The 27,869-nt window shown below is 53.3% G+C and overlaps 1 protein-coding gene and 1 non-coding gene across 2 annotated transcripts; one reads left to right on the forward strand and one right to left on the reverse strand.

Annotated features, from left to right (window-relative positions):
* The first annotated feature begins 802 nt into the window (after positions 1-802).
* Positions 803-909, forward strand: LOC115501957. The gene has a single exon (XR_003964997.1). It is a non-coding gene; the product is annotated as a U6 spliceosomal RNA (small nuclear RNA).
* Positions 910-16,171: 15,262 nt separating this feature from the next.
* On the reverse strand, positions 16,172-24,815 carry CDK5RAP3 (CDK5 regulatory subunit associated protein 3). The gene is given in 15 exon segments (XM_030296028.1): positions 16,172-16,524; positions 16,635-16,806; positions 17,160-17,365; positions 18,222-18,310; positions 18,927-19,002; positions 19,411-19,521; positions 19,918-20,062; positions 20,279-20,415; positions 20,608-20,786; positions 21,455-21,503; positions 21,881-21,981; positions 22,254-22,289; positions 22,292-22,384; positions 24,428-24,473; positions 24,699-24,815. Coding segments are annotated over 15 exon segments (1,512 nt in total). The 5' UTR covers positions 24,705-24,815; the 3' UTR covers positions 16,172-16,458.
* Between the last annotated feature and the right edge of the window lie 3,054 nt (positions 24,816-27,869).

Here is a 27,869-nt window from a genome sequence, read left to right on the forward strand (position 1 = left end):
TTCGGAGGCCACCATGAGGCCACCACAAGGCCTCGGGGGCCTGCAGGATCAAGCATCTCCCAGAGTCGCTTCCTGGCCCCTCAAAGCTAACTTGCCACAAGGCCGAATGCAGCTGTAAAACCCAAGCCTCTTTATTGTTGTGCATTTCCCTCCTGTATCCTCTGTGGCCTATTATTGAGACCCGCAGAACTGAGAGCTGGAGCAAATCTCAGGCTTCTCCTGGTATGACAGTTTTCAAGTCCCGGATTTGGGCAAAGCCTGCTGGGGAGGCGGCTCTCCTGCTTCAACCAAAGCAGTTCTGCTCTTTTTCTGTTTTTATACCGCATGTTAGAGTTCTGGTCTGTGGTGTGCTGGTAAAATGGAACAGCGGCCTGTGGGTGGTTGTGAAGTCCCGATTTGGCACATTTGCCAATTTCTGTGGTGCCAATACTCCCACCAAAGTCCTATTTCAAACTACCAACTGGAAGTCACCTGAGGCAAAGTTGGGAAATGCACATCAAAAGCTCTTGGAAGCCCTCGGCAGATCTGGTGCTGGTCCTTCTTTTTAAAAGAAGTGTTGGGGCGCCTGGGTGGCTCCGTCGGTTAAGCTGCCGACTTCAGCTCAGGTCATGATCTCGCGGTCCTCAAGTTCGAGCCCCACATCGGGCTCTGTGCTGACAGCTCAGAGCCTGGAGCCTGTTTCGGATTCTGTGTCTCGCTCTCTCTGACCCTCCCCCGTTCATGCTCTTTCTCTCTCTGTCTCAAAAATAAATAAACGTTAAAAACAAAAATTTTTTTAAATAAAATAAAAGAAGCGTGAAGGGTGCTCGCTTCGGCAGCACATATACTAAAATTGGAAGGACACAGAGAAGATTAGCCCGGCCCCTGTGCAAGGATGACAGGCAAATTCGTGAAGGGTTCCATGTTTTCGTAATTACACCTGTTGTTAAAAATGTTTGAAATAATAATAAAAAAAAGAAAAGAAATGAAAAGAAGTGTGAAGAGGGGAGCCTGGCTGGCTCAGTTAGTAGAGCATGCAACTCTTGATCTCGGGGTCATGAGTTTGACCCCCATGTTGGGCAAAAGGTTTGCTTAAAAAAAAATAAAAGAAGTATGCAGACCACCGTCTAGCACTGTCTTTTTAAAAAATTTAATCTAGGGGCGCCTGGGTGGCGCAGTCGGTTGAGCGTCCGACTTCAGCCAGGTCACGATCTCCCGGTCCGTGAGTTCGAGCCCCGCATCGGGCTCTGGGCTGATGGCTCAGAGCCTGGAGCCTGTTTCCGATTCTGTGTCTCCCTCTCTCTCTGCCCCTCCCCGTTCATGCTCTGTCTCTCTCTGTCCCCCAAAAAATAAATAAACGTTAAAAAATTTAATCTATTTTGAGAGAGAGAGAGAGAGCACATGCGTATGTTGCGTGCACACAAGCGGGGGAGGGGCAGAGAGGGAGCGAGAGAATCCCAAGCAGGTTTTGCGCTGACAGCGCAGAGCCTGATGCGAGGCTCGAACCTATGAACCCGCGAGATCATGACTTGAGCCAAAATCAAGAGTGGGACGCTCAACCGACTGAGCCACTTAAGCGCCCCTAGCACTGCCTTTAAAATATAAGGCAAATGTTGTTTTGGATTCTGTGTCTCCCTCTGTCTCTGACCCTCCCCCGTTCATGCTCTGTCTCCGTCTCAAAAATAAATAAACGTTTAAAAATAAATAAATGAATAAATAATATATAAGGCAACTGAGGCCCAGAAAGACTAAAAGAACGGCTGAGGGTCACACAGTTAGCCAGGACCAGTGTCCTCCTGACACCCAACCTCTGGATGCCACACTATATCAATCCTGCTCAACCTGCCCTAGGCAGCTGGGGGAGAGGGGAAACCAAAAATCATCACAGACAGAGCCAAGGCCACGGCTCCGGGGATAGAGTGGCAGCAGATATGTCCAGATAAAGGTCAGAGGGTCTTGAAGCCAACCTTTGCGGGCACCTACTTGGTGCTTCTCCTTCCTCTTCGTGGGGGCAGAAATAAAAAACTCACCCCAAATCATAAAGCTTTAAACTCAAACTCAAAGAGCCCTCTTTTCCACCGACCTCATTCTCATCCTCAGGGAGTGAATCGTTCCCCATTCCTGGCTCGGATCTCAGGAGGCACCCTACCTTGCCCTCCCCGGGTCTGTCTCCCAGACCTGCTGCAAGCCCTTCCTTGGACGATGCCATCTATGTCGTTGAGGGGGGAGCAGGAAGGAACTGGGAAAGAACAAGCCCTTTCAGACAAGTCCAAGAATGATTATTTTAGCAGCTCTTCTATTCTCTTCCTGGGTAAGAAGCAAGAAGAGAGTGAGGTGGATGTCAAGTAAGGGAGCTTGATCTTCTAGAGCCCCGGATCCTAGCTCTGGCTCTGCCACCAATTGGGTGGGCCTCTTTCCCTCCCTAGGCATCAGTTTCCCCATCTGTATAATGAAAGGTTAAAGCTGATGCTTTCTAGCATCTCTTCCTTTTAAAATCCTGTGAACCACTAGGGAGGAATATGTAGGCAACCGTCCAATGTTTTCCCCCTACTCCTGCATCCCACTCTTTTTCCTGCTTCCGAAGAACCTTCTCCTTGCACTTCTGAAGATGCTCCCCACTATATAGACAACACCCCGCAGAGGCTCCCTCCCTCCAATTTCTCTGCACATGGATAGGAGACCCCGAAGTCTCCTGGGACTGCCTTGGCAGCCGGTCTCCTGTTTCCTAGGGATTCTTTGTCACTGTGCTTCTTCCCAAGGAGCTGGGGGTCACAGCGCCAAGGAGAAGGAATGAGGGGTGGGGGTCATCTTTTTCCCCTCTAGCCTCTGCCCATCTCTTCCTGCTCCAGTCTGGTTTGCCAGTGGAGGGGAGGGAGGGTAGAGGGAGGTGGGTGGCAACATAATCCTATGGCCCCCAAGCCTGTCCTGCGGCTTCTCACACCACTGTCTTCCCCTCCACAGAAAGAAAATGGGTCACGCTCAACAAGGGCCATTATTGCCAACCTGGCCCTGCTGCTCCCTGATACAGCCCAGTCCTCCCCCGCCAGATCTCATTAAGGGGTCGCCACTTATGCTTCCCAGCCGCCCCCCATCCATCTTTGGCCACGGATGACAGACCGGGCCCGGGGGCTGATGTCCGGCAGGTGACAGGGTTAATGGCAGAAGAGGGCAGAGGGCAGAGGCCAGCCAACTCACAGTGGCGGGAGGGCAGCCTGGGGAGGCCCTGGGTCCATTCCAGCTCGGCAGCCCCTCAAATTACAGCACCTGGGGGAGGGATGAGTCCTGGACTCCTCCATCCCTAGGGAAGCAAGGTGGGCAGGGTCTGTCATCTTGGGAGCAGATGGTAGGAGGAGAGAATGTTAGCCTGGGAAGAAGAGGAGTAAAAAGTCCAGGGTGCGGCTGGGGGGGGGGGGTGCGGAGTTGGGGGGGGCAGGGCTGGAAAGAGGAGGAAAAAAAAATCCCTATATAAAGAATATAGTATATAAAAAGCCACTGTGTATGTGGGCTCAGTGAAAACATTTACCCCTGGGATCCCTGGGTGTTCCTTGGCAAGAAACACATTATCCTGGTGACGTGCATGAAGTCAGGTGAGTGTTTTGGAGGGGGTGCCCATCACTCATTTTGTTTTCCTCCCCGCTGCCTGTTACAGTGGCCTGGCACTGTGGTTAGGGGCAAGGTTCCAGACTCAGACAATGTGGGTCCAAATATGTTCAGATCCTTCCTGTGTGAGCCCAGGTAAGTTACCCAACCTCTCTGAGCCTGATTTTCTCCTTCTGTGCAATATCTCTCTAGAAGTACTGGCTCCCAAGAGGATGAAATTAGACAGCGAGTGGAAAACACAGCACTGGGCCCGCCGTGAGTGTTCGGAAGGGCTGACTGCTCTCGGTAGGAATGCACTGCTGGCGTTATTACATCACCTTTGCAGCTTCCCATCCATCCCCCGGCTTTTTCCCAGGCCGTCTGCCTCAGGACCTCCCTGCATTTGACCTCCTACATGCTCATGATCACCCCCTGGCCTGCTCTACTCACTCCCAGGAAGCCGCTGAATGCTGCTTTGGGGGCAGCTGTCCCCCCATCCCCCCACTGCTCCCAGAGAGGAGGCCCCACAGTGGCAAGGGTTAGTCCCTCCGGGCCTTTGAAGCCTGGAAGGGGGAGGGGCTGCCCTGCGCTCCCGACCTGGGGGGGTGGGGGGACCAGGCTCAGCCCCCCACCTCCCACCGTGGGAGGAGAGCCAGGAACAATGGGCAATGGAGGGCTGGCCCCAACGCTGGCCAGCTGGCAGGCAGGGGCGGGGGTGGGGTGAAGGTGGGAGCCTGCCCTCCCCAAAGCCAGCAGAAAGTGCTTCAAGAAAGCTGATAGTGCCTGGGGTCTCCGCGAGGACCTCAGATACTGAGGGTATCCCATGGAGAGGAAGAGAAAGATTGTGGCAATGTCACCTCCTGGACTGAAGTTGTCCAGAGCCCTTGGGAGGGGTTGCAGGAAGCCCCTCCTCAGTTCCAAGCACCCCCCCTCCAAGCGCACCCCAATCTCAGGGTAGGTAAAGGAGCCAGCTAGCACTGTTCTGCCCTCCTTCCAGAGCCTGGATGGAGTGGCTCCCCCGGGTGCTGATCGCCTCCATTAGGTCCTCAATCTTGCGAGGATAATGCATGGCCCAGGCTGGGCCGGGGGAGGAGGCCCACCGGCAGGGAGCCGGGAGGCAGGACGCAAGGGCCTGAGCAGAATACCAAGTACCCAGCAGCCAGCCTGGGCCTGAGGCTGTCCCTTGTGGCCAGCAAACCTGGGTCAGGCCAGAAAAGATGTGGGGGGGGTCTGTCCCCACCCTCCCCAGCCCCTGGCCACCTCTGTGCCCTCGTGCCAGCTCCACCAACTCCCTACTGTGGCTGAACTCCCAGAGCTCACCTTTGGGAGGCCTCACCTTCTCAAGGCCATCAGCCCTGCGTGGTGCCAGGAACCCGGGTAGCGGGAAGACGCATCTCATCCACTCAACTAGACCAGAGTCCTGCTCAGCTCAGAGCCTCTGAGGAGGGCCTAGCAAGAGCAAAATAAAAACACCCTCGGTGGGGGTGGGGAGACTCAGACAGAGTGTTCTTCCTTTCATTGTCTGCCCACAGTTTTAAAATGAAATCAACTATAACGCATTCTTCCAAAGTAACTTTTGCTATGATGCAGTCCCCTTTGGGATGCTTGGGTAGCTCAGTCGGTTGAGCTGAGCGTCCAACTCTCAATTTCGGCTCAGGTCATGATCCCTGGGTCACGGGATTGAGCCCCATGTGGGGCTCTGTGTCCACAGCTCGGAGCCTGCTTGGGATTCTCTCTCGCCCTCTCTCTCTGCCCCTCTCCTACTTGCTCTCTCTTTCTCTCTCTCAAAGTAAATAAACATTAAAAGAAAAAAATTCTCTAGATTTTCTCTCTCTCCCTCTGCCCTTTACTCATGTGCACACTCTCTCTCTCTAAAAAATAAAAATTAAATTCAGTCGCCCTTGGGATGTTGCTGTCTTTCCCCGCTCTAACCTCAGTGCACCCCAGCCCAATCTCTTCTTTTGCTTTCCTTTGGGAAATGCTTCTATACCACCATGAGACCACTGTGTGGTTGATAGAGCCCTTTCACTCCTGCGGACACATCTGACTGCCCCCACCCTGCTTAGTAGGGGGACAGGTGTTACTGTCCCCGGAAGGCAGTGTAGCCTAAGAGTTACAGGCTTGGGCCCTGGAGTCAGACAAATCCAGGTTGTAAACCAGCATCCCAGCTGTGTGACCTCAGGCGGGCTTCTGCACATCTGGTGCCCGAGTTGCCTCATCGACCAAGTGGGGACTAAACTAGTATTATATACATTCGTTCTGAGAATCCGTTAAATGAGATAAAGCATTTAGCACAATGCCTGGGACATCATCAATGCTTAAAAATGGCAAAGGGAAAAAGAAGTCTTAAAAATCACTATTTTAGGGGCGCTTGGGTGGCTCAGTCGGTTGAGCGTCCGACTTGGGCTCAGGTCGTGATCTCTCGGTTCGTGAGTTCGAGCCCCACATCGGGCTCTGTGCTGACATCTCAGAGCCTGGAGCCTGCTTCAGATTTTGTGTCTCCCTCTCTCTCTGCCCCTCCTCCTGCTTGGACTCTGTCTCTCTCTCAAAAGTAAATAAACATTTAAAAAAAATTTTTTTTAATCCCTATTTTATAGGAGAAGGAAATGAGGTCCTGGAAGGTAAGAGGTTGGGCTCAGTTACAGGACTAGAGGCATGTGGTCAAGCTCTTTCTCCACCAACACACCGGACAGGCTATCTTCCTGCCCTTCCCCGCCCCCCCCCCCACCCAGTTCTCTCTCACTCTCCTGCCCCATGTCTCTGAATTTTCTCCCAGGGTTGGGGAGCAGACCAGGCTCCAGCCTCTGAGCAATCCCTACACATGAAAGTCTGGTTCTCTCTTCCTGTCAGGACCGGGTGGAAATGTTTGCAGTAATGGGAGCAGCGATCAGAATTCACAATTCATAATTCACCCATGATCAGATGTAGGGGAGGTGCCGGGACGGTTATATTAATAACGGTGCCATTAAAAACTAGTAAGTGATGTTCTCATAAAGCATGTGTTGGTTGGGGTGGTTGGGTTTGTTTATTTATTTATTTTTCCCTTCAGGAGCAAACAGGGCCACAGAGGGAGAACATTAAATTATCCCTTGAAATGATTCCGGTAATAAGTCGGGCAGGTTAGGAGAGCTGTCGGCAGCTCCCGCCAGACCTCCCTCGACCTTTCTGAACTCCTATCTTTCACTTGGCCTTGTTTTATAAGAGGCCAATTACTCCCTTCTGGGTTAGCTGTGTCCCTTGTTTAGAGCTGCTGTCTATATGGGCAGAATGTGCATTTTTTCATCAGCCAAGCAAGTAGGAGAGATCATATATTATTCCTTGCCGGAAATCAGAACATGCCATGGGACATGGAAAAGAGAGGGGACTTGTAGGGACAAAGGCTTTGAATATTTGAAATAAGCGCTCTTCTGGAAATCAGGCCCACAGAGACCCAATGATCATAACATCAATAATAATCATAAGTAATGTTTATATCGCGTGGACAACAAGCCAGATTCCCTTCTGAGCACTTTACGTGTGTTAACATATTGGATCTTCATAATAACCCTATGCAGTGGTTACTATTATTATCCCCATTGTAGACATGAGGAAAGTGAGGTGTCACAGTGGTGGGGGAGGTAGGACTGAGTCCCAACCATTCTGACTTCCCAGTCTGTGTTCCCACCAGCTACCCTGCCTCGAATATTCTTCACTGGCGGGGGGGGGGGGGGTGCCTTCCCCATCTTTAACTCTGAGATGGGGATGCCCTGGCCTGAGCTAAGGAGATGATTCCTCAGCCTGGGAATTCCTTCCTGCCTAATATAGTCACAGCCATGGTACCCCGAGTGCCTTCCATGAGCCAGGCATTAGGCTGAGATCATGTCACATGCATGACCTCACCTGCTACAGTACCTGTCAGGTTGGTACGAGTATCGTTCCCACTCTGCAGATAAGCGCAGAAAGGCCCAGAGGTATCTAGAAGCCCATCACAGCAAAGGAAGTACCAGAATCAAAACCAGGGCCGAGTCTTGCTGCCCTAGACGGTTTCTCCCACTTCCCATGCCCAGACTTTTATGATTCTAATATTCTGGGGTTGGGTTTGACCAGGCTCCATTGCCAGGGGTTTAACCCATTTCTAAGACGCCCAGATTTCCAAGGAGTCCTAGGCCAGGCGACCCAGCCCCCGCCGGAGACAGGCACGGACAGGAAGGCACAGGGAGTCTTTCAATTTTACATTAAAAGAGAAGGTCCCCTCCCCCTCTCCTCCCCGTCCCCCTGCCTCGGCAACCTTCCAATCACATCAGAGACCCGAGAAGGGGCTTGACCTCTGTCCTCGGGGGAGGTCAGCCGGGGCGACCCCGCCTGCGTGCAGGATCCCGTGAGAGAGGCCCAGCTGCAGGCCCCGGAGGGCTGGAAGCGCACCCGGAAACGGGCTTGGGGTCACCGAGGGCGGCCTGGCTGAGGGAGGGGCTTCCCTGGTCCTTTGTGAGCTGATGGGCAGGGGGAGATTAGTTCCACAGGCAGCCCCTGTGTCTCCAGAGAAAGGGGCTATTGTGGAGCGACTCAAAATACAGGGCACAGCCTACCCCACCTCCCCTTTTATCGCCATGGAGATGGGGGGAGGGTTAAGAGACCAAAAGAGGGAGGGAAAATGCAGGGCAGGTGAAGGGGGGGTGGGGGAGGGGGGCAGTGGAAGCCAGCATGAGCGAGAGAGGAGAGAGCTCTGCTCCTTTCTCACCTCTCTCCTCCTCTCCATGTCCTGCCTGAGGGCTACTAGAGCAAAGAAGGGCTGGCCCACTACCCTGCAGCTGGCCCAACGACCTTGGAGGGTGAGGGGTCCGACCATCTGGGAGTAAATTTGCAAGATGGCCACATGGAAGGCAGCTGGTGAACAGCTGCTAGGCCTTGTCCAGCTCCTGGACGTACTAAGCGCCCCAAACCACTGAATCTCAGAGTCACATCCACCCAATCGCCCAACCTCTGCGGCAGCCCCACCGGATACTGATCCGGTGTCAGCCCAAGGTCCTCCGTGATGGTGACTTCCTCACCTGGGCCTTGTGGGCACCTCTGGCTGTCAGAAAGGGCTTCCTTGTATTAGGTAGAAACCTGTGTTCCTCTTCCCTCCACACACAGGGCTAGTTGTGGTCTCTGGGGCGGCACCACAAAATAAGGCAGGCTTTTAATAAATACTGTAGAAAGAAAAGATAACAATCTGACACTTCTTGACTTGAACTATTTGGAAAAAGCTGCCGAGAAGGTAATTTTGTTGAAAACACCACAGTCCGTGGTTTAAAAAATAGCCAAAGCTAAGTGGAATCCCCGGATGGGAAGTGATTCTGGCCATCGCACACTGGGGGTGCAGAAGACAGGACAGCTCAAGGCACCAAGGTCCTGGGTGCTGCCCTGATGCCAATGCAGAAGGTCACGGACAGGGCCTGTGGTATGTTTTAGCGAACTAGGCATTTGGTGAATACCCAGCCCCGTGGACAGAGATGCAGCCCAGCGTCAGAATTTGCCAGGGGATTGATTGTGCCTGATCTTGGGCTCTACGACTGCTGCGAGCCAGAGGAACCCCGCTTCATCAAACAGGATCCTCTTGAAAAGAGGCGCCAGCTCCTAGCAAGCAGTCGGAGACCGCGTGTTCTCGTCAAATACATAGAAAGGAAGAGGCCTCCCTGTTTTCAGGCTAGCAGTCCCCGGGGCAGAAAGAGCTGTGATCTCACAGCTTGGAGAGACTCAAGGATTCCGGACTGACTGGGGTCCTCCAATTTGCAAGGTTACAAGTTCCAGCCTGCATTCCAGTGGGGGAACCCACTGGAAAGCCTCAGGTCGGCTTCTGGTCCCCAACAAGTCTCTTCCTACCGAGGTGGGTCAGCCCCGAGGTTACGTGGGGCAGGGAAGGTAGAAGAGAGACCGGAGGCAAACTCCATCATGGAGGAAGAACTTAGGGCTCTCTTATAACCTTTTTGTTCCTTCCCCCATTGCGCTGCCTGGGGAGGCCTAGGGGGCGGGGCTGCACAAGCAGACGTTTAGAACAGGTGCTATTTCAGTGCACCAGGCACCAGAGAGAAGTCGGGGTGGGTAGGGGGGCTGTGTTCATGCTAACAAAGGCCACATCCCATCCTCGAGAGCAGTGGCTTCAGAATGCCAGGCCTCAGCAGATGTTGAAGACGGCCTTGATTCTTGTATTGGAGAGAAAAAGGAGATTAGTCCACGGGTCCCTGTTTGAATGGTGCCAGAGCCTCAGCTGTCAAGAAAGGCAGGCCTACCTGCTGTTGTCTCTTCCCATTCAGCACCGGGGCTCCTGCCCAAATGCTCATGTCCAGATTGTATTTATGACTGTTTTAAGAAGGAGTGACAGAGCCTTTTAATATCCCTGACAGCCCAGGATGTTTTAATAGATGGTGGAGCTGGGCTGCAGGAGTTAAGGAAAAGGAGCAGAGTCACTGAGCGTGCTGTCAGGCCTGGTTTCTATGACAGACCTACTGATCCACTCTCCGACAAAATAAAATACGGGGCCACGTCTCTCCACGGCCCCGTCAGGTTGACAGACAGTCTGTCACCGTTGTATGTCATCTTTCACCTCCTAATCACTCAGGCTTAGGGGACTTGCATTTCATGGGGAGTCCCTACAGGATTTCCACCCGAACTTCCTCTGGAGCCTCAGGCTTCTGCTTCCACCGCCCCAGAGTTCCTCCGGGCGTTCCCCAATTGTCTCGATTTCAAGCAAAACTTTCCTACCTTCTGAGTTCAGCTTTGCTTGTTGCTGTTGGTTAGAGGTGATGATAGGTGTTACAGAACGGCTCAGTCACCTGCAAAAACAGACAGAATGGGTGGTGGGCATGGTTGCACAACAATGTGAATGTACTTAATGCCCATGAATTGTACACTCGAAAAGGGTTAAAGTGGTCAACTGTGTGTTATGAGCTGGGTCAGATTATCTGAACACACACACACACACACACACACACACACAGATGGAGTAAACTTCGGTATCTCCCTGTGTATGCCTATAAACTGTGTAACTTGTCATCAAACTATTCCCAGGTCTCTAGTCCCATGAAAGCCCCCCCCCCCCACCTTGCTCCTTTACCTCTTCCCCCTTCCCCTGGCCTAATCAGCCTCAAGGTCAGTTTTGGAGTTGAACATCCGGAGGTTCCTTATACATGCTTTTCCAGGACCAGGTTGGAGCTGGTCTGACCAGGAACCTTTTGGGTCGTATCTTCAGTTTGTTGTGGCAAAGGCCCAAGAGATTTTCTCGCCTTTTTTTTTTTTTTTTAATGTTTATTTATTTATTTTTGAGAGAGGGGAGAGATAGTGAGAAAGAGCGCGCGCGTGAGCACAAGTGGGGGAGGGACAGAGAGAGAGAGGGAGACACAGAATTCAAAGCAGGTTCCCGGTTCTCGGCTGTCTGCGCAGAACCCAACACGGGGCTCGGACTCACAAACTGTGAGGTCATGACCTGAGCCGAAGTCGGAGGCTTAACCGATTGAGCCACCCAGGGGTCCTTTTTTTTTTTTTTTTTTTGGTGGGGGAAAGAAGGGCAGCAAATCCCAGGGTCACTACCTGTTCTTTCTGGAGAGGCTGAAAAAAAAAATCCCCGAAGAGACCACCAAGTCCTCCTTCCCCCTGTCAAGTGTATCTTCTCCCTGTCATTGGGGCTCCCTCCTTCCAACCCCACCGACAATGGACAGTGTGACAACAATGAGGCAGGTTAAGGGGCAGCGCTCATGCTCCTCCGCGCTCCTCCGTCCCAGCCCCTAGGTCTGCAGCTCCAGGTCAGAACCTCCCTCCACCCTCACCAGCCCAGGGCTCTGCGTTCAAGTCCTCTGCCAGGAGAGAGTTAAGGGCTTGGGTTTAATTTGCCCGTTAATCACAGTTAAAAGAAGTAATGAGCGTCTCCCCAAAGCCTGGGTGTTTCTCTGCAGATTAAGCAGCAATTTGCATAGCCCCTTTATTCATTCCCACCTTCCCCTGTGGGGCGGCTTGTCCTTCCAGACACAGCCGAGCGCAGCCCGCGGCGGGAGCGCTTTGACAAATGGCTTTGCTGCACGTGGTTTGGGCGAGAGGGAGGGAGGGGCAGGTTGGGAGGGAGAGGGCAGCTCCCGACAGTAATGGATAGCTGGGCCGTTAAATAGTGCAGAACTTTTTATTAGACACACAGGAGAAGTTTAAATATTCAAACTGGTTTTCTTTGAAGCCTGGGGAATGAGTAGAGGGGTGGCAGGCAGAGTTTACTCAGGGCCAATTTACTCAGGGAGGCCCTGCCCATCAGCTGAGAGGAAGGGCACCTGGAGGACAGGCGGGTCTGCGGGTCGGTCGGCTGGCACCCTGGCCAGCCTCCGAAGCCCTGGGGCAGGCTTGACACCTCCTGGGCTCCGGGATCTGTGGGGGCAGGAAGGCATCTGAGCCCCATTCAGTAGTGGGGGCTGGGGACTAGCCCCAGCTTTGGAGCAGAAGCTGTGGTGTCTCCAAGAGGGTAGGACAACAGCCCTTTCCTCTGCTCTCTAGGAGAGCCCTCGGCTAAGCGGGGAGAGGGGAGGGAGGGAGCCCAGATGATGCTCAGGGCAGAGGCTCTCACTGGAAAGCATGCAGAAGGGAATTTTAGTTTGACCACCGGTCCATTTTAAAAGCCTACTTAAGCCAAGTTTTCTTCCTAACTTATAGTGCTCTGTGGGACTCTTCCTTTTTGCTAACTGGGGAGCCACATGATCGTAATATTTTAGAGGTCAAGGTCACTTTAGAGATCGTGAAGACAACTGAAGTTCGGAGAAGTTAATTTTGAGATTCCAACGGGGACACACAAGTGAGCAAGACCCAGTCCCTATCCTTAGGCAGCTCTGGTTGGGGCACAGATGTCAGGAGGTCACGGGGATGTGGTGACAGGCGCTCTGAAGGGCATCTCCACGAGGCTTCAGGGATGCTGCTGAGGAGGAGGGGCTAATTCTGTCGGACCCTGGAAATGTCCACAGAGGGAGGTATTTGGGTCATATCTGAGCCGGGGGGCGGGGGGGGCGGGCAGGAAGGCCTTGAGGGGGCCAAGAAGAGGGTTGGGGCTTTGGGGACACATGTGGGTTTGGTGTCTTGGATGGATACCCAGGCTGGAAGGGAGATGGAGATCTGATTACCAAGGGCTGGCCCGCCACTTTAGGAGTTTAGGGAGCTAAGGGGGCATTAATTAGAGTTTCTAAGCAGGGGAATGATTGGGGTGACAAAGCAAAGGCTTGGAACCTGCCAATTGGCAGAGATAGGAAATATCAGAGAGGGATGAAGGACAGAATGGGGAAGATTATGGGTTTGGTCTGGGACCTGCTGGGATACCTGAGACATACAGCTAGGCCCCAAGCACAAGTTTCTAACCTCAGTCCTGGTTATTTCTGGTCCATCCCCTCTCACAACAGCTGACATAGGAGTCCTACTGGACCAGGGACCACCTAGGTGTTGTATATACCACAGCTCCCTACCCGGAGGGCTGTAGTATCTCTTGTTCTCATTTTATAGGTGAAGGAAATGAGGCACAGAGAGGTCCTGGGCCGTGTCCAAGATCACATGGTAGTAAGAACAGAGCCAGGATTTGACCCGGGCCGTCCGGATCTAGACAACGTGCTAATCATCATGACGCCTTGCTTGCTTTCTTCCTAACCTATTACCATTATCAGATTTTGTACGTGCGTGTACAGGAGTGCGGAGGAGAGGATAATAGGTGGCAATTAAAAGATGAAATAAAAATTAGTAACAGGACAAGCAGGTGTCAGAGAGGCAGGGAAGAGCCACAGGACCTGTGTTTCTAGAGGAGAAACTGTGTAAGCAACATCTGGGGAATTAACGAGGGGGAGAGAAAGGGGAGGGGCGGGTGCGCACGAGTGAGTGAGCAGGACTCCACGCCAGGCCACAGTCAGCTCCTGCCATCCTGGGATGGCTTTCCTTTGGTCCTCAGCTCCAGGCCAGTTCTCTGAAGCAGGGAATTCTTTCAATGGGTGAGGTTTCCTGTGTGGATGACGCAGATAACCCCTGCCCCACACTGGCAATGAGAAACTAGTTCTAGATGTCCTTGGCAAGCCCTTAGTGGGCAGCCAGATCCCAGATGGACAGTCATTAGCAGTCCGCTCAGCCCATGGTCACGGTCATGAGCCAAGAGCCGGTGGTGGGGCCTAGGCAGCTGGGTTTAGCAGGGAGGGAGGATCCAGGAAAAGTGATTCTGCCTCTTCGTCTGAAGCAGGGTGACCAGGGGGTGCCTGGGTGGCTCAGTTGGTTGGGCATCAGACTTCTGCTCAGGTCATGATCTCGAGCTTGTGAGTTCGAGCCCCGCATCGGGCTCTGTGCTGACAGCTCAGAGCCTGGAGCCTGTTTCAGATTCTGTGTCTCATTCTCTTTCTGCCCCTCCCCCATTTGTGTTCTGTCTCTCAGAGATAAATAAATGTAAAAAAAAATTAAAAAAAAAAAAAGTGAAGCAGGGTGACCAGTTGGCTGAGCGGTGACAACCTGAAATCTTCTCTGGAAAAAGGTGGCATAAAAGTGAACACAAAAGCAGGGGGAGCTCTTGGCACTATAATTCACATCAAACTAACAGAAAATCTCAGCCCACCTCCTCCCCCTCTCCTGGAACATTTTCTTGGCGGCCCCAGAAACCTGACTGCTCAGAAGTTGGTCCTCAAGCTCCAAGGGAGCCTCTCACCATTCCCTTCCAGGAAGCCAAGTTAGACGGGGATGAAGAGTCCCGGGCCATTACGTCACACCCCGGAAATGAGCTCGCATTTGCCCAGGAGCGCTTACTCTGTGCCTGGCACCACTCTAAGACCCCTGTGTATATTAACTCGTTTCATCGCCGTGATGGATTCTGTCAGGCAAGCCAGAGAAAAGCCAGCAGGAACCCAACTGCAATCAGAGTGGCGCTAGGGGAGACCTGGGGGCGGACCTGCGAGACTATTCTCCTGCGGGGTAAAAGAGCCAGGCAGGGTCTCGGTGTCTCAGGGTGGTCGGGAAAGTGAGGCCCCAGGAAGCGAGGCCCGGGCCAAAGGCAGCTGGAGCTAAAGGTTCCTCATGTTATGGGGTTAAAGGCTTTTAAGAAACAATTTACACCAGCCTGGAGCGGGCCTTCGCTTTACCAGGCAAACAGCGAACCAGGCCTAATCCCTCTGAGAGAGAACAGTCCCCTAACCACACCGCTTAGCAACGTGGCCAAAATCTGCAGAGAGAACCCTTTCTATCTAAACCCACTTCCCCTCCTGCGAAGATGGCCAAACCTCAGCCTGTGTGACTTCCTGCCATTGGCCCCAGGCAGGGCAGAGAAGGCAGGCGAGGTGCCCCTCTGGAAGGGCGAGGAGCAAGAGCTTTTGAGGCCCAAACCCAGCCTGCTGCAGTCATGTGGTCCACAGGGCTTCTCCCTACCTCGCGGTGCCTGGAAGCAATAGTGTCTGTGTAGCAGCTGGTGATTGGACGAGGGACAGGAGAGCGGGCGAGGGCGGCATGCCTCGGTGAGCTGATGGCTGCTGCAAGAGGCAGGCCGGAAGGCCAGTGCAGCCGGCAGCTGAACAGGTGGGGCAGGAGCTGGCGGCCACCCTCTCCGAGGGAAAGGGACGAAGAGACGCAGACAGCTCCCTAGGGGGCGCCTTCACGGCGGCTGAGGGCAGGGTGCAGCCCGCACAGTCCCCTCTGTGTCCTTCGACCCTAAGGACGGTTTTACCTCGACATTCCACACCAATGTTTTCCCTTTTCCAATTCCTAGACTAATTCCAGCCCCCAATTCCTCCAAAAGGAGGTGAACAGGCAAAGATTGGGGGGAAGCGACGGGCTGACATTAATTGATAGGAGCGGCTTCGAGCAGTTCATGCTGCCTTATCTCTCTCTCCTTCGGATAGCGTGTGTCCGCCGGAGTCCGCGGGGTCGGTGATTAATAGGGGCCATCACTCACTGTCCGGGACGGCTGAAAGGCAGCGGGGAGGGGGCGGCCCTCCCCAGAACTGAGATAACAAGCAGCAGGAATAATGAGTGGTGTCACTCCACTTTTCATTTTGATGGAAAGTCATTACGGGAGTCAACGCCAGCGACAAAGAGCCATGAATCAACTGCTCTGCTATGAAATTAAAATCGAATTGCTGGCCACCCCCAACCCCTACCCTTCCTGGGAAATGGGGATGGGTAGGTGGCTTGGGAGAGGGGCACCATCCCGGGGTGGGCTCTACCCAATCACAGTGCGGGCAGTTACGGGCAGGAAGTGGACAGGCGGCTAGTGAAGGTGACAACTCCTGTCTCCACCTTGTTTATCAGACCCTTCCTCCCCAAACCACATTTTCCCCCTGCCTGGAGGTGAGCTGTGATTAAAAGGAAAATACAGCTTCGCTGGCTCCAACAAGGCTGCCACTCGACTGTTCCCCTTGGCTTCCTGGCCCAAGTGGGGCAGTCTGGCCTGGCCATGGAGAGAAAGGGGCCCAGCAGACTCCGCTACCCCAGAGCTTGCTGAACCACTTGTAGATGCTCATCTGGGGCCCTCCCTGTCACCAGAGGCAAAGAGGGAAAGTCTCTAACCCAGGACTCCACAGGAACAGCTGATGGCCTAGGGAACCCACTCGATCAAGAACCCCAGGCAAACAGGCGCATGGCCTTGACTCAAGGCCCAGAGAAGCAGAAACCGTCAGTGGTGAAGCAAGAGTCTCTTCCTCTTTTATTAAGTCCAACTAGATGATGAGAAGGACCAGAAACTGGGGTTGCAGGCTGACAGGCCACAGGGCCAATCAAGATAGCTTCTTGCCAGAAAATACAGTGAGGGTCAAGGTCACCATCTAGGTGACAGCTCCTTCATGCGGCCTTCCATCCTCCAATCACTTGGTCTCTGGCCAGGAAGGGCCCTGCCGCATCAGCCCTGGCTGTCGCACCCCCCCTTCCTGAAGGCTGGGAAGCCGGGAAGGTAGAATGTGGGGGCTGTCACAGATAGGTTCCCATCAGGTTCACGGGGCGCCCACTGTACCTCTTGGAAATGTCAGCTTCAATCTGAAAGACAGAGGCACCAAGTGGGTGGGAAGCAGAGAGGCAGGGGTGCCTTGCTGTGTAGAAACTGGGGGTCCCCCACCTGCTTGGCAGGTCTGCCTTTCCGGTCTCACCAGCTTCTGCAGCTCCTTGGTCTTCTCCAGCAGCAGATCCAACTTGGGCTCCAGGGCCGCCTGCTCCTGAAGCGCTTCCTGCTGCTTCTGCACCATCAGCTCCTTCTTCAAAGCCAGAAGCTGGGACTGCTTCAGCTTCTGCTGGAGAAACTCAGTCACTCGGTCCACATACCTGTGCAGGGTATTCAGGTGAGGGGTGCAGCAAGCAACCCCGAGCATCCCCATTCAGCTGCTGGGAAAGGTGAGGCTCAGGAAACCAATCCCTAACAGGCCTCTCAGCCTCCACACCCTTCAACTCCTTCTTTGCGAGGTAGAGTGCTCCCAGCTCCCCTGTCCTACTTGGGAAGCAGAGCCATCTTGCCCCAAGACAACCCCTGATCCCAACCGTGACAGCACTGCTATGGGAGGCAGAGAAGAGCTCTGGGGGGTCATGGAGAAGAGGAACACAAGGAGTCGGGGCTGCTCAAGATGGCAGAGCCCCACATCATGCTCCGGAACAGCCCGACGTCAAGGGGGAGACCAGACCTTGGTGAGGCCAGGATCATAAACAGGTGTTGCATTCGAAGACTGGTGAGCCGGCCGATCAGATCCTGCAGCGCCGACACCATGGTAACCATCTTTGCTTTGGTCTGGCCCTGCAGGATGGCGGGAGCCAGCTGGAACTGGCTCACGGACAAGATGTCTGCCTCCTCACTCATCTCCACGGCTCTCTGGGTCAAGAAGATCTCGAGCTGAGGGCAGAAGAGGATCTGGTTGAAACCAAGAAGAGAACTCAGATGTTCTCAGATGCTCAAAACGCAAGAATGAGACGTGAGGGTTGGACTCTGGGTGAGAAGGTGTTATTTCCTCTGAATACTTTTACTGCTAAAAACTTAGCAACTATAATGTGAGAGCTTGATGGGGCGCCTGGGTGGCTCAGTCAGTTAAGTGTCCAACTTCGGCTAGGTCAGGATCTCACGGTGCCTGAGTTCGAGCCCCATGTCCAGCTCTGTGCTGACAGCTCAGAGTCTGGAGCCTGCTTCGGATTCTGTGTCTCTCTCTTCTCTCTGTCCCTCCCCGGCTCACACTCTCTCTCTCTCTTTCTCAAAAATAAAAACACATAAAAAAAAAAAAAAAAAGATTTATAATGTGAGACCTTGAGGCAGCCTCTCACTGTCATTCTTCTGTCCCCTACTCCTATCTCAGTCCCTCTCAAGCCCTGGACACCTCTCCTTCCTCCCAGTGTATGGATAACTAAGGACACACAGATTCAACGGGTTCTCTCTGCCCCGTGAAGGTATTTTCTCTCTGTGAGGAATGAAATTCAGGGAACAGGAATCCACATCTGAGAAGCCCTGGATTAAGAAAGGGCTGGCAAGAATCTGGGAACCAGCCGCATGTCTTGTCACTCTTATTCTACCTTAGAAACTTGATCCCTTTGTCCTTCTCTGTCCTGGAGGCTAAGAGAGGCATCTCTGGGCAGAAAGAAAAGGGAATAGGTGAGGACTAAGAACTTTGACGAGGACCTCACCAGCCAGCAGTCCACTGGGAAGGCAACAGGCGGAGATTAACACAAAGAGGAAGCGTCCTCCCAGAGGACGAAGGTACCTCCATGAGCTCATCAATGAACTGATTCCGGGTCTCAGGGTATTCAAGAAGCGTCAGGGCATCTGGGCCCTTAGCAACACCTTCTGGAGCTGCCAGGAGGAGAGACAGAGAAGTGATAAAGTTGCTGGGGACCACAGAAAAAGATCCTCAAGTTCGAGAGGTTCTGGTGGGTTAATATGGACACAAACCCATTGCCCTAAAGCTACGATCGATCTCATCCCAGGGGGATAGGGTTACCCTTTCCCTAACCGGACACTACTACCAGCCACTACTACGGGCCACCAGTCTGTGAGGGGGGCCGCAGAGCTGGGTTCAGGGCCAGGAAAGGCCTCCTCTGCTCTGGTAGGCCGCGAAGTTTCATCCTGCACCGCCCTCTAGCGGCTCAGATCGCTGCTGCATCCTCTCCAGCGGTGGGCAGGGGGTCAGGTCACACCTCCAAGTCCAGCAGCCCTCCAGGAACCTCCCACCAGGAAAGGTGACCCATATTTGGGGTCTCAAAAGTTGAGAGCTTCCAGACTTATAATGTTCCTCCACACTCACGTCATCATCAAGATTTTGAGAAAACAGTTAAATGTGTGAGAAGCCCAATCTTGGCAAGTGCATTTCTTCTTTGTTTCTAGAGACACGTGGCGGGGGGGGGGGGGGCAGGGTGGCTGGCTTTTGAGCACTCACTTCTGCCAGGGCTACAGGGAGGGCTGCACTTACCCTGGGTTCCAGCTTCTAGCACTGTGATCTGCAAAGCGGCATCGTCTCCCCAGTCTATCCCATCGCCCCCAGTTTCCTAGGTAGAAAGCAAAGAACCCTGGCAGGGTTGCAAGAATCTTCCCCAGCAAAGGGAGCCGGGATAAACCAAAGCCCTTGATAAGTCCAAGGCCTACACATTTCAACTGTATGAAGGACTTACAGCCCTGACATAGGTGGTAAAGATGGCAGGGGGGCCCATGTATGCTGCCACTCTCATCCCTGCTTAGAGTTACCACCTGCCTGTACCTGACACCTTGCCCCAAATGCCAGGAGAAAAATGTCAAACCTGGGATATGACACTGTGGAAACTGCCTCCCCCTGCCAATCTGGTCTGAAAGCTATGGACTTCAAGAAATGCCTTTAGAGACAGACAACGCTTCTTTTATCACCAAAGCAGTGATCACAGAAAAGTTCTCAGAGGGATGGACTGTGAGAGCGTCCTAACCTTTGAGTCCGATTCCAGGGAGATGCCCCAGTCAATTTCGGCAGCCTGGGCAGAGATGCCAGAGTCCGTCCCTTCAGAAGCCACCTCCACCCCAAAGTCACCCCAGTCAATCTAGAAGGGGAAAAAAGTGTTAGCTCACAGAAAGTGGGTGAAAGCAAAGGGGCCTGCCTCCCCAGGGGCCTCAGCTGCCCCTGGAAGGGGCACTGGCACACTGTTCAAGTGCAGTGGGCTCCACGCTCCCCAAAGGACCGCCCAACTTCAGAGTTCACGGGGCTGAAGGATTTCTAGATTAAAGCCAACAGGCTCACTGAGCCTCTTCAGTGCTCATCTACACTCTGGCCTCAAGGAGGCCAGAAAATTAAAGGAACAGGGCCCCCCTGGACCCTTCTATGTATAGTCTCTTCTTTTCTTCCTTCTGAGACTCTGAACTCAGTCAGGGCGGGGTGGGGAGGGGTGGAGCTGTGTGGGGGGATGAGGAAGCAGCTCTCACTTGGCTCATCATCTTACCGCGTCTTCTTCCACCGGCTCAGGAGGCTCCTCGAGGTGCGGCCGCTCCACCACAGAGGGCTCGGTCCCCGTCCTCCATTCGTACACCGTGGTGTTTCCCCGCCTCTGCACGAATCGCAGCATCGGCAGCACCTGCTCTGTGGGGCTGCAACGGAGCACCAGACTGACCCTCCCACTGCCCACTCACAGAGCCCCCGCCGGCACCACCCTGAGCCCTGCGGCCAGATGGTCAAGGCTTCCACAGGTTCACGTATGTAAAATTAAACTCAAATGTCATGTCCGAAAACACAAGCAGAGAAGAGAGGACAGCAGGAAAAATAGGTCAACTGTCCCTGCTGCTGGAGAGAAAGAGGTCCTTTACCTTTCACACACAAACCCCACACAGGCCTGGTAGAGGTCAATGGCTTCGCCCAGAGACTGGGCCCCGGCCCCGATCTCAGCCAGCTGACTCGGCAGGTCCTTCACCAGGGCCAGCAGTTCTCTCCGGACGTTGTCTCCCTAAAGAGGATGGACGAGGGAGGCTAAGACAGGAGTGGTGGGAAGCAGAGCCCAGTGGGTTAAAGAAAATGCCCGGAGACTGGAGATGGGTGAGACACTGGCCCAAGAAGGGTGCAACTGGGCCGAGAGGGAACCTTTCCCAGAAGCCAAGGAGCTGGGCTCAGGCCAAGAGGCCCCAGGAGCCCTCCTCACCGTGATGCCGTACTGCTTGCATGAGTGGTAGAACTGCTCTCGCATCTCGGTGGCCCCTGCCTGGCCCTCCTCCTCCTTGCGACTATATTCTTGCTGCAGCTGCTGGCATTTGGCGATCTGCTTCTTCAGCGAAGGGATCTCGTAGTTGACATTCCGAACCAGGAGGCTAGAGAGTTCCACTGCGAAGGGCCCAGGAAATTCACCCCAGACGCCACACCACAAGGCAAGCATGCCCCCGGGACACGCACAAATACACCGAGGCCTGGCAGCGGAGAGCACGGCTTGGCTCCCCCCACCGCCCCCCCGTTCCTCCCTTCCCAGCCGTGGAACCTCACACAGCCACCTTATCCTCTCCAATCCAGTCCTCCTCTGTAAAATAGGGGCCAAAATATTTACCATGAGGACTAACAGAATCCACATGAAACAGGAGTATGATTCCTGGCATTCAGTAGATACTCAGCAAGAATCAGCTATTATTATTATAATACTTGGGGGAAACATACCCCGAAGTACAATCGGCCCTGTAATTACTCTCAGGCATCCAATATGGCCCCCCGGTTGACCCATGCTTCCTCTGCCCAGTGGAGAAGAGGGGGGAGGTGGTCACCAAGAGGTCAGTGGTGTTGGGTCTATACATACCTGCCTGGTCAGGCCCAGCAAAGCCCTCTACTTGCCTGGTCTTCCGCTTTCTCCCAACACTCTTTGGGGGATTTCTTGGCCCACCTGGCAAACACTCATCCCCCAACCTCATCCCCCACACGGACTGTGCCTCCTGGAAGCCTAATGTCCCAGAACTCTGGGAGTGGGCTGCCCCTGGACTCCAGCCTCCCAGGCTGGGCCACTTTACCTAGATAGATGTTGTCCTTCTCATACAGGGCTACGATCTCCTGCCAATCCTGGGTAAGAACGGAAATAGGAAGTGAGTCGGAATAGCACTCGGGCAGCCACATCTCAGCTCAAGCCGCACACAGGGGAAGCTCCCCCAGCCTTCACATCACATCAGACGCAAACCCCTTGCCTTTCTACATAATGCTGGCTCGACCACCCACTTCATTTTAACAACGTGGTGCCAATGAGCATTCCCCAAAGCAGCAGGCCTGAAAATGGAAACCCAGGGGTAGGATCTACTTTTGGTATAAACTTTGGGGATGGACAGAAAGCTCAGGAAATATGCTATGTAGGCATCTCCACCGGACCCTCAGCGAGACCAGAGCTCTGACCCTGTAGACCAGATGGGTCCGGCTGCACATTAAGCGGCTTCAGCCACACTTGCCTTCATTCGCTGTGAAGAGTACCGGCCAAAAATATTTTTTGTGGAGGCTTCGGTGCCTTTGAGAAGGTCCACGATCCTTAGGCAGTGGAAGTAGTGAATGTCTAGAGAGCAAGGAAGAGCAAAGACTCTGGGAATTACAGTATCTTGCCCACTATGCTGGGCAGATGGCTGACTGATGAATGTGCTGAGAATCTTAGCATGCATAGCTTTCCCCTTCACCACTGTGTGTTGGAAGAAACTAGCATGTACCCCCCCCCCCAAATAAATCTTTCTAGGGATTAGTCCTAAAGCTAAACAATAAGGGAGGAGGTTGGCTGATATACAGTGCTCCAGGAAAGACGGGGCTCCAGTAATGTAGTCCCAAATCACTCACAGGATCCAGAGAGCAGCTGGGCGATCTCCTCGCTCTCGGCATGTCCTGGATGGCAGCATTGATCTTCTCTCGGATGGTCAACACCAGACTCTGCCATTTCAGATTGCAGTGTCGTCTGTCGACCAGCCAGTCTATGTGAGAAACACCCAAATCATAGCATTCCCACTCATGACAGCCAAAACGCTGTCACTAATTCAAGTGAAATACGCTAAGACACTGGCTAAAAGTTGTGTTCATATGGTTAAGGTGTGGGGGATCACGGGAAGATGGGAATAAAGAGAGCCTCAAAGGGACCCTTGGCGTTAAACAGACTCCAGCAACCTGACTTCATCGCAGTGTGACTTTTATAGAGCAACTGCCTCCGTGCAGGGATAAAGAAAAACTGTGAATTAGTCCTGACATCAAAGTGCCACTTTTGACCGCTCTAAATTCTCCATAATATTTTTGCTTCCATGAGTAATTATATCTTTCTTACTGACAGAGGATGCTTTTCAACTTCCACTTCCTCAGGGCTGGGATTAACCGTGACAATGGAAAATACAAGATGATTATGCCAAGTACCGGATGAATGAACAACTGCAAAGCCCCTAATACCTACAGCGCCCTGCAGACTAGGTAACACCTGGCACCACGAGAATACCAATATGACTGACCTCCTGGAATCTGAGCCCAGATTTGTGTTTTTAGTAGAGCGGGTGGGGGGATGAGAGCCATGTACATTTCCTCAGGAGGAGAGCACTAAGAGCTAGGCTTTGCGATCACATGGTCCTGGCTTCTGATTATCAATTTGCTTAGGCAAATCTCTTAACCTTTCTGTGCCTTGGTTTCCCCACATGTAAGATGGGGATAATACGGTACTGGACACAAGAGGGAATAAAAGTAAAACATGGGGCACCGTGCCTAGCACATGGCAAGGACTCGATAAATCCTAGTAAAAATCATTTTTACAATGTCAAGTGCTTAAAAACACCTGGTAGAGCCAACTCTGAATGAATGGTTGCTGTTCCATTGGTCCTTCCCATGACCAGTGACAAGCTCATACAGCAAGAGTGCACAGGTGCTGCAGAACTGGGACAAATGTGAAAGGACACTAAAGAAGCTCCATCAAGTGGCCACTGCACAGAACTGACCGAATGGTCCACAATGGTGAGTCCAGAACTTTGCCTTTGTTAATACACCTGCCAACTAGCCAAACATTGGGGTCCCACGCTAGCTATCACTTACACTGCTTCTGCTGTATTCTCTAAACTCTTCAGAAAAATTCTGTAGATGTCATAGAACTAGAAGGGGACGAGGTAGTCAAACAGAGGTCATCTTAATGACTAAGCTAGCATCAAATCAGTTGATCCAATGAGCATTTTAAAATCCAGGAGCTGTGCACTCGCCCTGGAAAAGTCATAATGAAGAGGTCCTTGCCTGGCTCTGAACTGAGGAGGTATAGAGATCAGATACTGGCAGCAGGGAGATGGCCTGGCCACTAAAAGGTCTTTATTCCCAATTGGATCTCTGTCTCTCTTCCTCCTAAAATCAAGCGGAGATGGAAGCTTTTAAAATGAAAGGAAGGTAGGGGTGCCTGGGTGGCTCAGTCGGTTAAGCATCCGACTTCGGCTCAGGTCATGATCTCACAGTTTCGTGAGTTCAAGCCCCACATCAGTCTCTGTGCTGACAGCTTAGAGCCTGGAGCCTGCTTCGAATTCTGTCTCTCTCTCTCTCTCTCTCTCTCTCTCTCTCTGCTCTCCCGTCCCGCTCATGCTCTGTCTCTCTCTCCTTCAAAAATAATTAAAAATTTAAAAGAAGAATTAAAACGAAAGGAAAGTAAGTTTTTTTTTTCATACAAAAAGCATCGACCCTGGGGGCTGACAAACTTAAGTTCCAATTTCAGATCTACTGCTTAGTAGCTGACCGCCTTTAAAGTAAGCCACTACTCTCTTGATGCCTGAATGACCTTACAACACGTGTTAGGAATGACGTGTTAGTAGAAGACGCAGGTCAAGTACAGACTAAGAATGGTTCCTTCCCGCTCTTCCTAGCGCCGGCAGGTAGCCACCGCACAGGGCATAGAACAGGGCGAGTGGTCAGGGGCCTTGGGGCGTCACGGCTCCCAGCTGTTGGCAACAGGAGGCAATGGGCCGGGCTTCCCCCTGACAGCGGTTGCGCGGGGCGTCCCCTCCTACCGAGCAGCTTGCTGGTCTGGATGTCGATGGGCACGTGCTGATGGTCCTGGCGGGAAACACAGCGAGAAACGGGGCTTGAGCGCGGGGAGGGGGCGTGCCACCCGCGCTCTTATTTCCGGGGCCCAACCGCCACCTTGAGGGGCCAGAATGTTGGACCGGGGAGGGCCGAACCCGGGAGGGAGGCCGGAGAAGCGGGCCTGGGACCGATGGGTTGAGCTCAGTCCAGGGGTGACGGACCAGTGCCCCATTCCCCCAGCTCCTGTCTCCACACCTGCATCTTTCCTCCACTTCCGCTTCCGGCCGGCGACCTAAGTCAGCCCCACCTACAAACCAATCCGGCGCAGGCCTGGCCGAGCCTCAGTTTTGGCACGGTCGGACCTCCTCGGGCCACGTCGCCATCTTCCTCCGAGCCAATCGGGGCACGCGCTCCACCCCTGGCCACAAGCCCCACCCACCTCGGGGCTCCGAATGGCTGAGCCCGGGAGGGGCGGGAGAACCGAAGACAGCCAATGGGAGACGCGAGGCGGGCTCAGAGCTGGAGAAGGGCGGGGACGCCGAGAAAAGGCTGCAGGGGCTGCGAGATCACGGCAGACGGCGCCGGAGAGTTGGTCCGGGCAGCTTCCGGCCAGGTGGGCGCGGGGTTTACGGTGCAGGCATTACTGTGCTTGCAGACAGGGTCCTAGCGCCGACCCTGGAGCCTTGTAAGCCGTTAGAAATGCCTTCTTCCTGCCTTGCCTGGCGTTACTGTTCGTCGCACACTTGTGGCACTTGTCACACTTTACCTTCCCATTCAATTTATCTGATAGACGTGTTGAGCACCTGCTATGTGTTGTGTGATTAGGACAGGAAAGGGGTGGAAGGAGGGTCAAGGGAGGCATTCCAAAGAGAACACCTCAATTGAATCTTAAAGGAAGGGCTACACAAAGAGGGGCCTGTGGGGAGAGGTGTTCCGGGTGGAGGAGACCGTCCAGACAAAGCTATGGAGGCCACAAACTGCAAGAGGGGTGCAAGGAACAACAGGCAGGCAGGACTGGCAACATAATTGGTGGGGTCCAGGGCAAAATGAAAATGTAGGGCCCCTTGTTAAAAAGTTGAAGAATTTCATGAGGGGCCCTGCATCAGGTCTCACACTCATGAAGGCGGCCGGGAAGGCAGGCCAGCCTCTGTGCAGTAAAAGGTTTGTGGCAAGGAGTGGCCAGAGAAGAGCCGTAAAAGTGGAAAGGTCATATCATAGGGAGGAGCCTCATTAGGGAACTTGGACTTTACCTCCGCTGACAGAGAGCAACCACTGGAGGGTTTGAAGGGTTTTGAAGCAGGGAGGAACCTGTTCAAAACAACTGCAAGGAGGATGGTTTCGTGGGAGATAAGGCTGGAGACAGGGAGACTATCTGGAAGTTATCATGCCGAGGTCAGTGACCTGGGACAAGGCATGAGGAGGAGGGGAAGGGCTGGATTTGAGAGATGTTTTGGAGGGAAATGGACAGAACTTGGCCATCAAGTGGGTGTGTGGATGGGGGAGATAGACAGCAAGGATGACATGTAAAGTGGCTGGATTAGGAGCGCTACCAACTGAGACAGGGATGCAGGATGCTGACCAGGTATTGGGGAGGCGGGGTTCTTGGCTTTGAACTTACCAGGTTAGTGGTGCTGGGAGGCCCCCATGTAAAAAAAGTGTGCAAGAGACACTTGGGTCTATAGCTTTGGAGTTCAGGGGGAGCCCTGGGGCTAAGGGTGCAGCTTTGGAGAGCCACAAGCTGACTGATCTGAAGTTCACATGCTGGCTGAGGCTGAGGGAAGGCATGAGATTGGGCAAGAGGTGGGTAGAGTGAGGAAGAGACTGGGTGGGCCCAGGATAGATTACCAGGGACCTCACAGGGCTGGGTGTGCCATTTGGGGCCCCTCCCCTTCCAGGATGTTAGCTCCTCCAGGAGGCTCTGGCTGGTTCTTTGGAAAGGACCACCCCCACCCCCAGCACAGCACTTGGGGCTCAGAAAAATTTGTTCTTGAACTGTGTGGTGTGCTATAGCAACAAGAAGATCTAGATTTCCATCCAGGGAGATCTTGGACTATTTCCATAACCTCTCTGCCAGCCAGTTTCCTTAACATGGAGCTAGCACCTATCTTGACTATCTTGGTATTTCTGTTTATAGGCTTACATAAATAAACATGTTAGACGTATATAACACTTTGCATTTTACAACATGCTTTAATATATCTCTCATGCTTTGAAGACCGTGTGTGTGTGAAACATTAATCGTCATTAATTAAAAAAAATTTTTTTAAGTTATTTGTTTATTTGTGAGAGAAAGAGAGAGAGCAGGGGAGGGAGAGAGAGGGGGACACAGAGAGATCCCAAGCAGGCTTTGCACTGTCAACACAGAGCCTGATGAGGGGCTCGAACTCAGGAACCAGGAGGTCATGCCCTGAGCCGAAGTTGGACACTTAGCCAACTGAGCCACCCAGGTGCCCCTAATCATCATTATTCCCACATGGATTGAAAGATTTCCCTGGATATAGCTCACTGGGCAGAACTAAGGGCCTCTTCAGGGCTCTCTCATGGGAATTTGGCTCCCATCTCAGAGTCCTGACTCAGGCTGTAAGAATTGCTGGGACTCCCCCCCATGATTAAACAAACACTTACTGGGCTCCAACTATGTGTTCCTGGCTCCCTGGGACACCCCAAGAAGCATGGCCCTGCTCCACCCTCAAGGTGCATCTCTCCTCCTTGAACCAACAGGTGGGGCACAGCAGGACAGGGTGAGTTGGTGGAGGCAGAGACCACCAGCATTTCACCCCGCCCACAGCTCCCCGGGGTGACTCATGTGGAACAGAAGGATGTTTGACAATAGTTCTCCCGGCCGCTGGCCTCAGCTCAGGGTGGCTGCCCTAGACAGCACAGGAGTGTGGGTTTGGGGCGGCATTCTGCAGTGTTTGTCCTTTTCCAAAGGCCACAGAGAACCTCGGGGCCTATGGGCAGAGAAGCACATATGTGGTCTGGCATCCGGGGCATCGGGTCCTGGGGGTCTGCCAGCAGTCGGAAGGTGGCATGTGGGATGCCTCACTGTGATCCTCATGATCCTCTGAGGATTTAGCAGATGGGACACTGGGGAGGTGGAGAAGGGCATAGCAGGCCTGTGCCAGCTTTGGACAGGAAAGCACGGAGCCCCGGGGCGGCCTGCAGGCAGGCTGCTTGACTATCCTTTGTTGTTGTTGTTAGCTTTCTTATTAAGTGATAACCGTGTGCCACGTGACAGTGTAGATGTTTTACAAGCCTTTATCTAACTTGATCCTTCCAACAACCTTATCATGTGGGTACTATTATAGCCAGATCTTGCTTAGTTAAGTAACTTGTCCAAGTTCACACAGCTGGTAGTTGGTGGGGCTGCGATTCAAACCCAGGCCTGTCTGGCTCCCCAGCCTGCATTCTTGTTCTCCGTGGGAT

Source organism: Lynx canadensis, chromosome E1, assembly GCF_007474595.2.
Source record: "Lynx canadensis isolate LIC74 chromosome E1, mLynCan4.pri.v2, whole genome shotgun sequence".
Classification (NCBI taxonomy): domain Eukaryota; kingdom Metazoa; phylum Chordata; class Mammalia; order Carnivora; family Felidae; genus Lynx; species Lynx canadensis.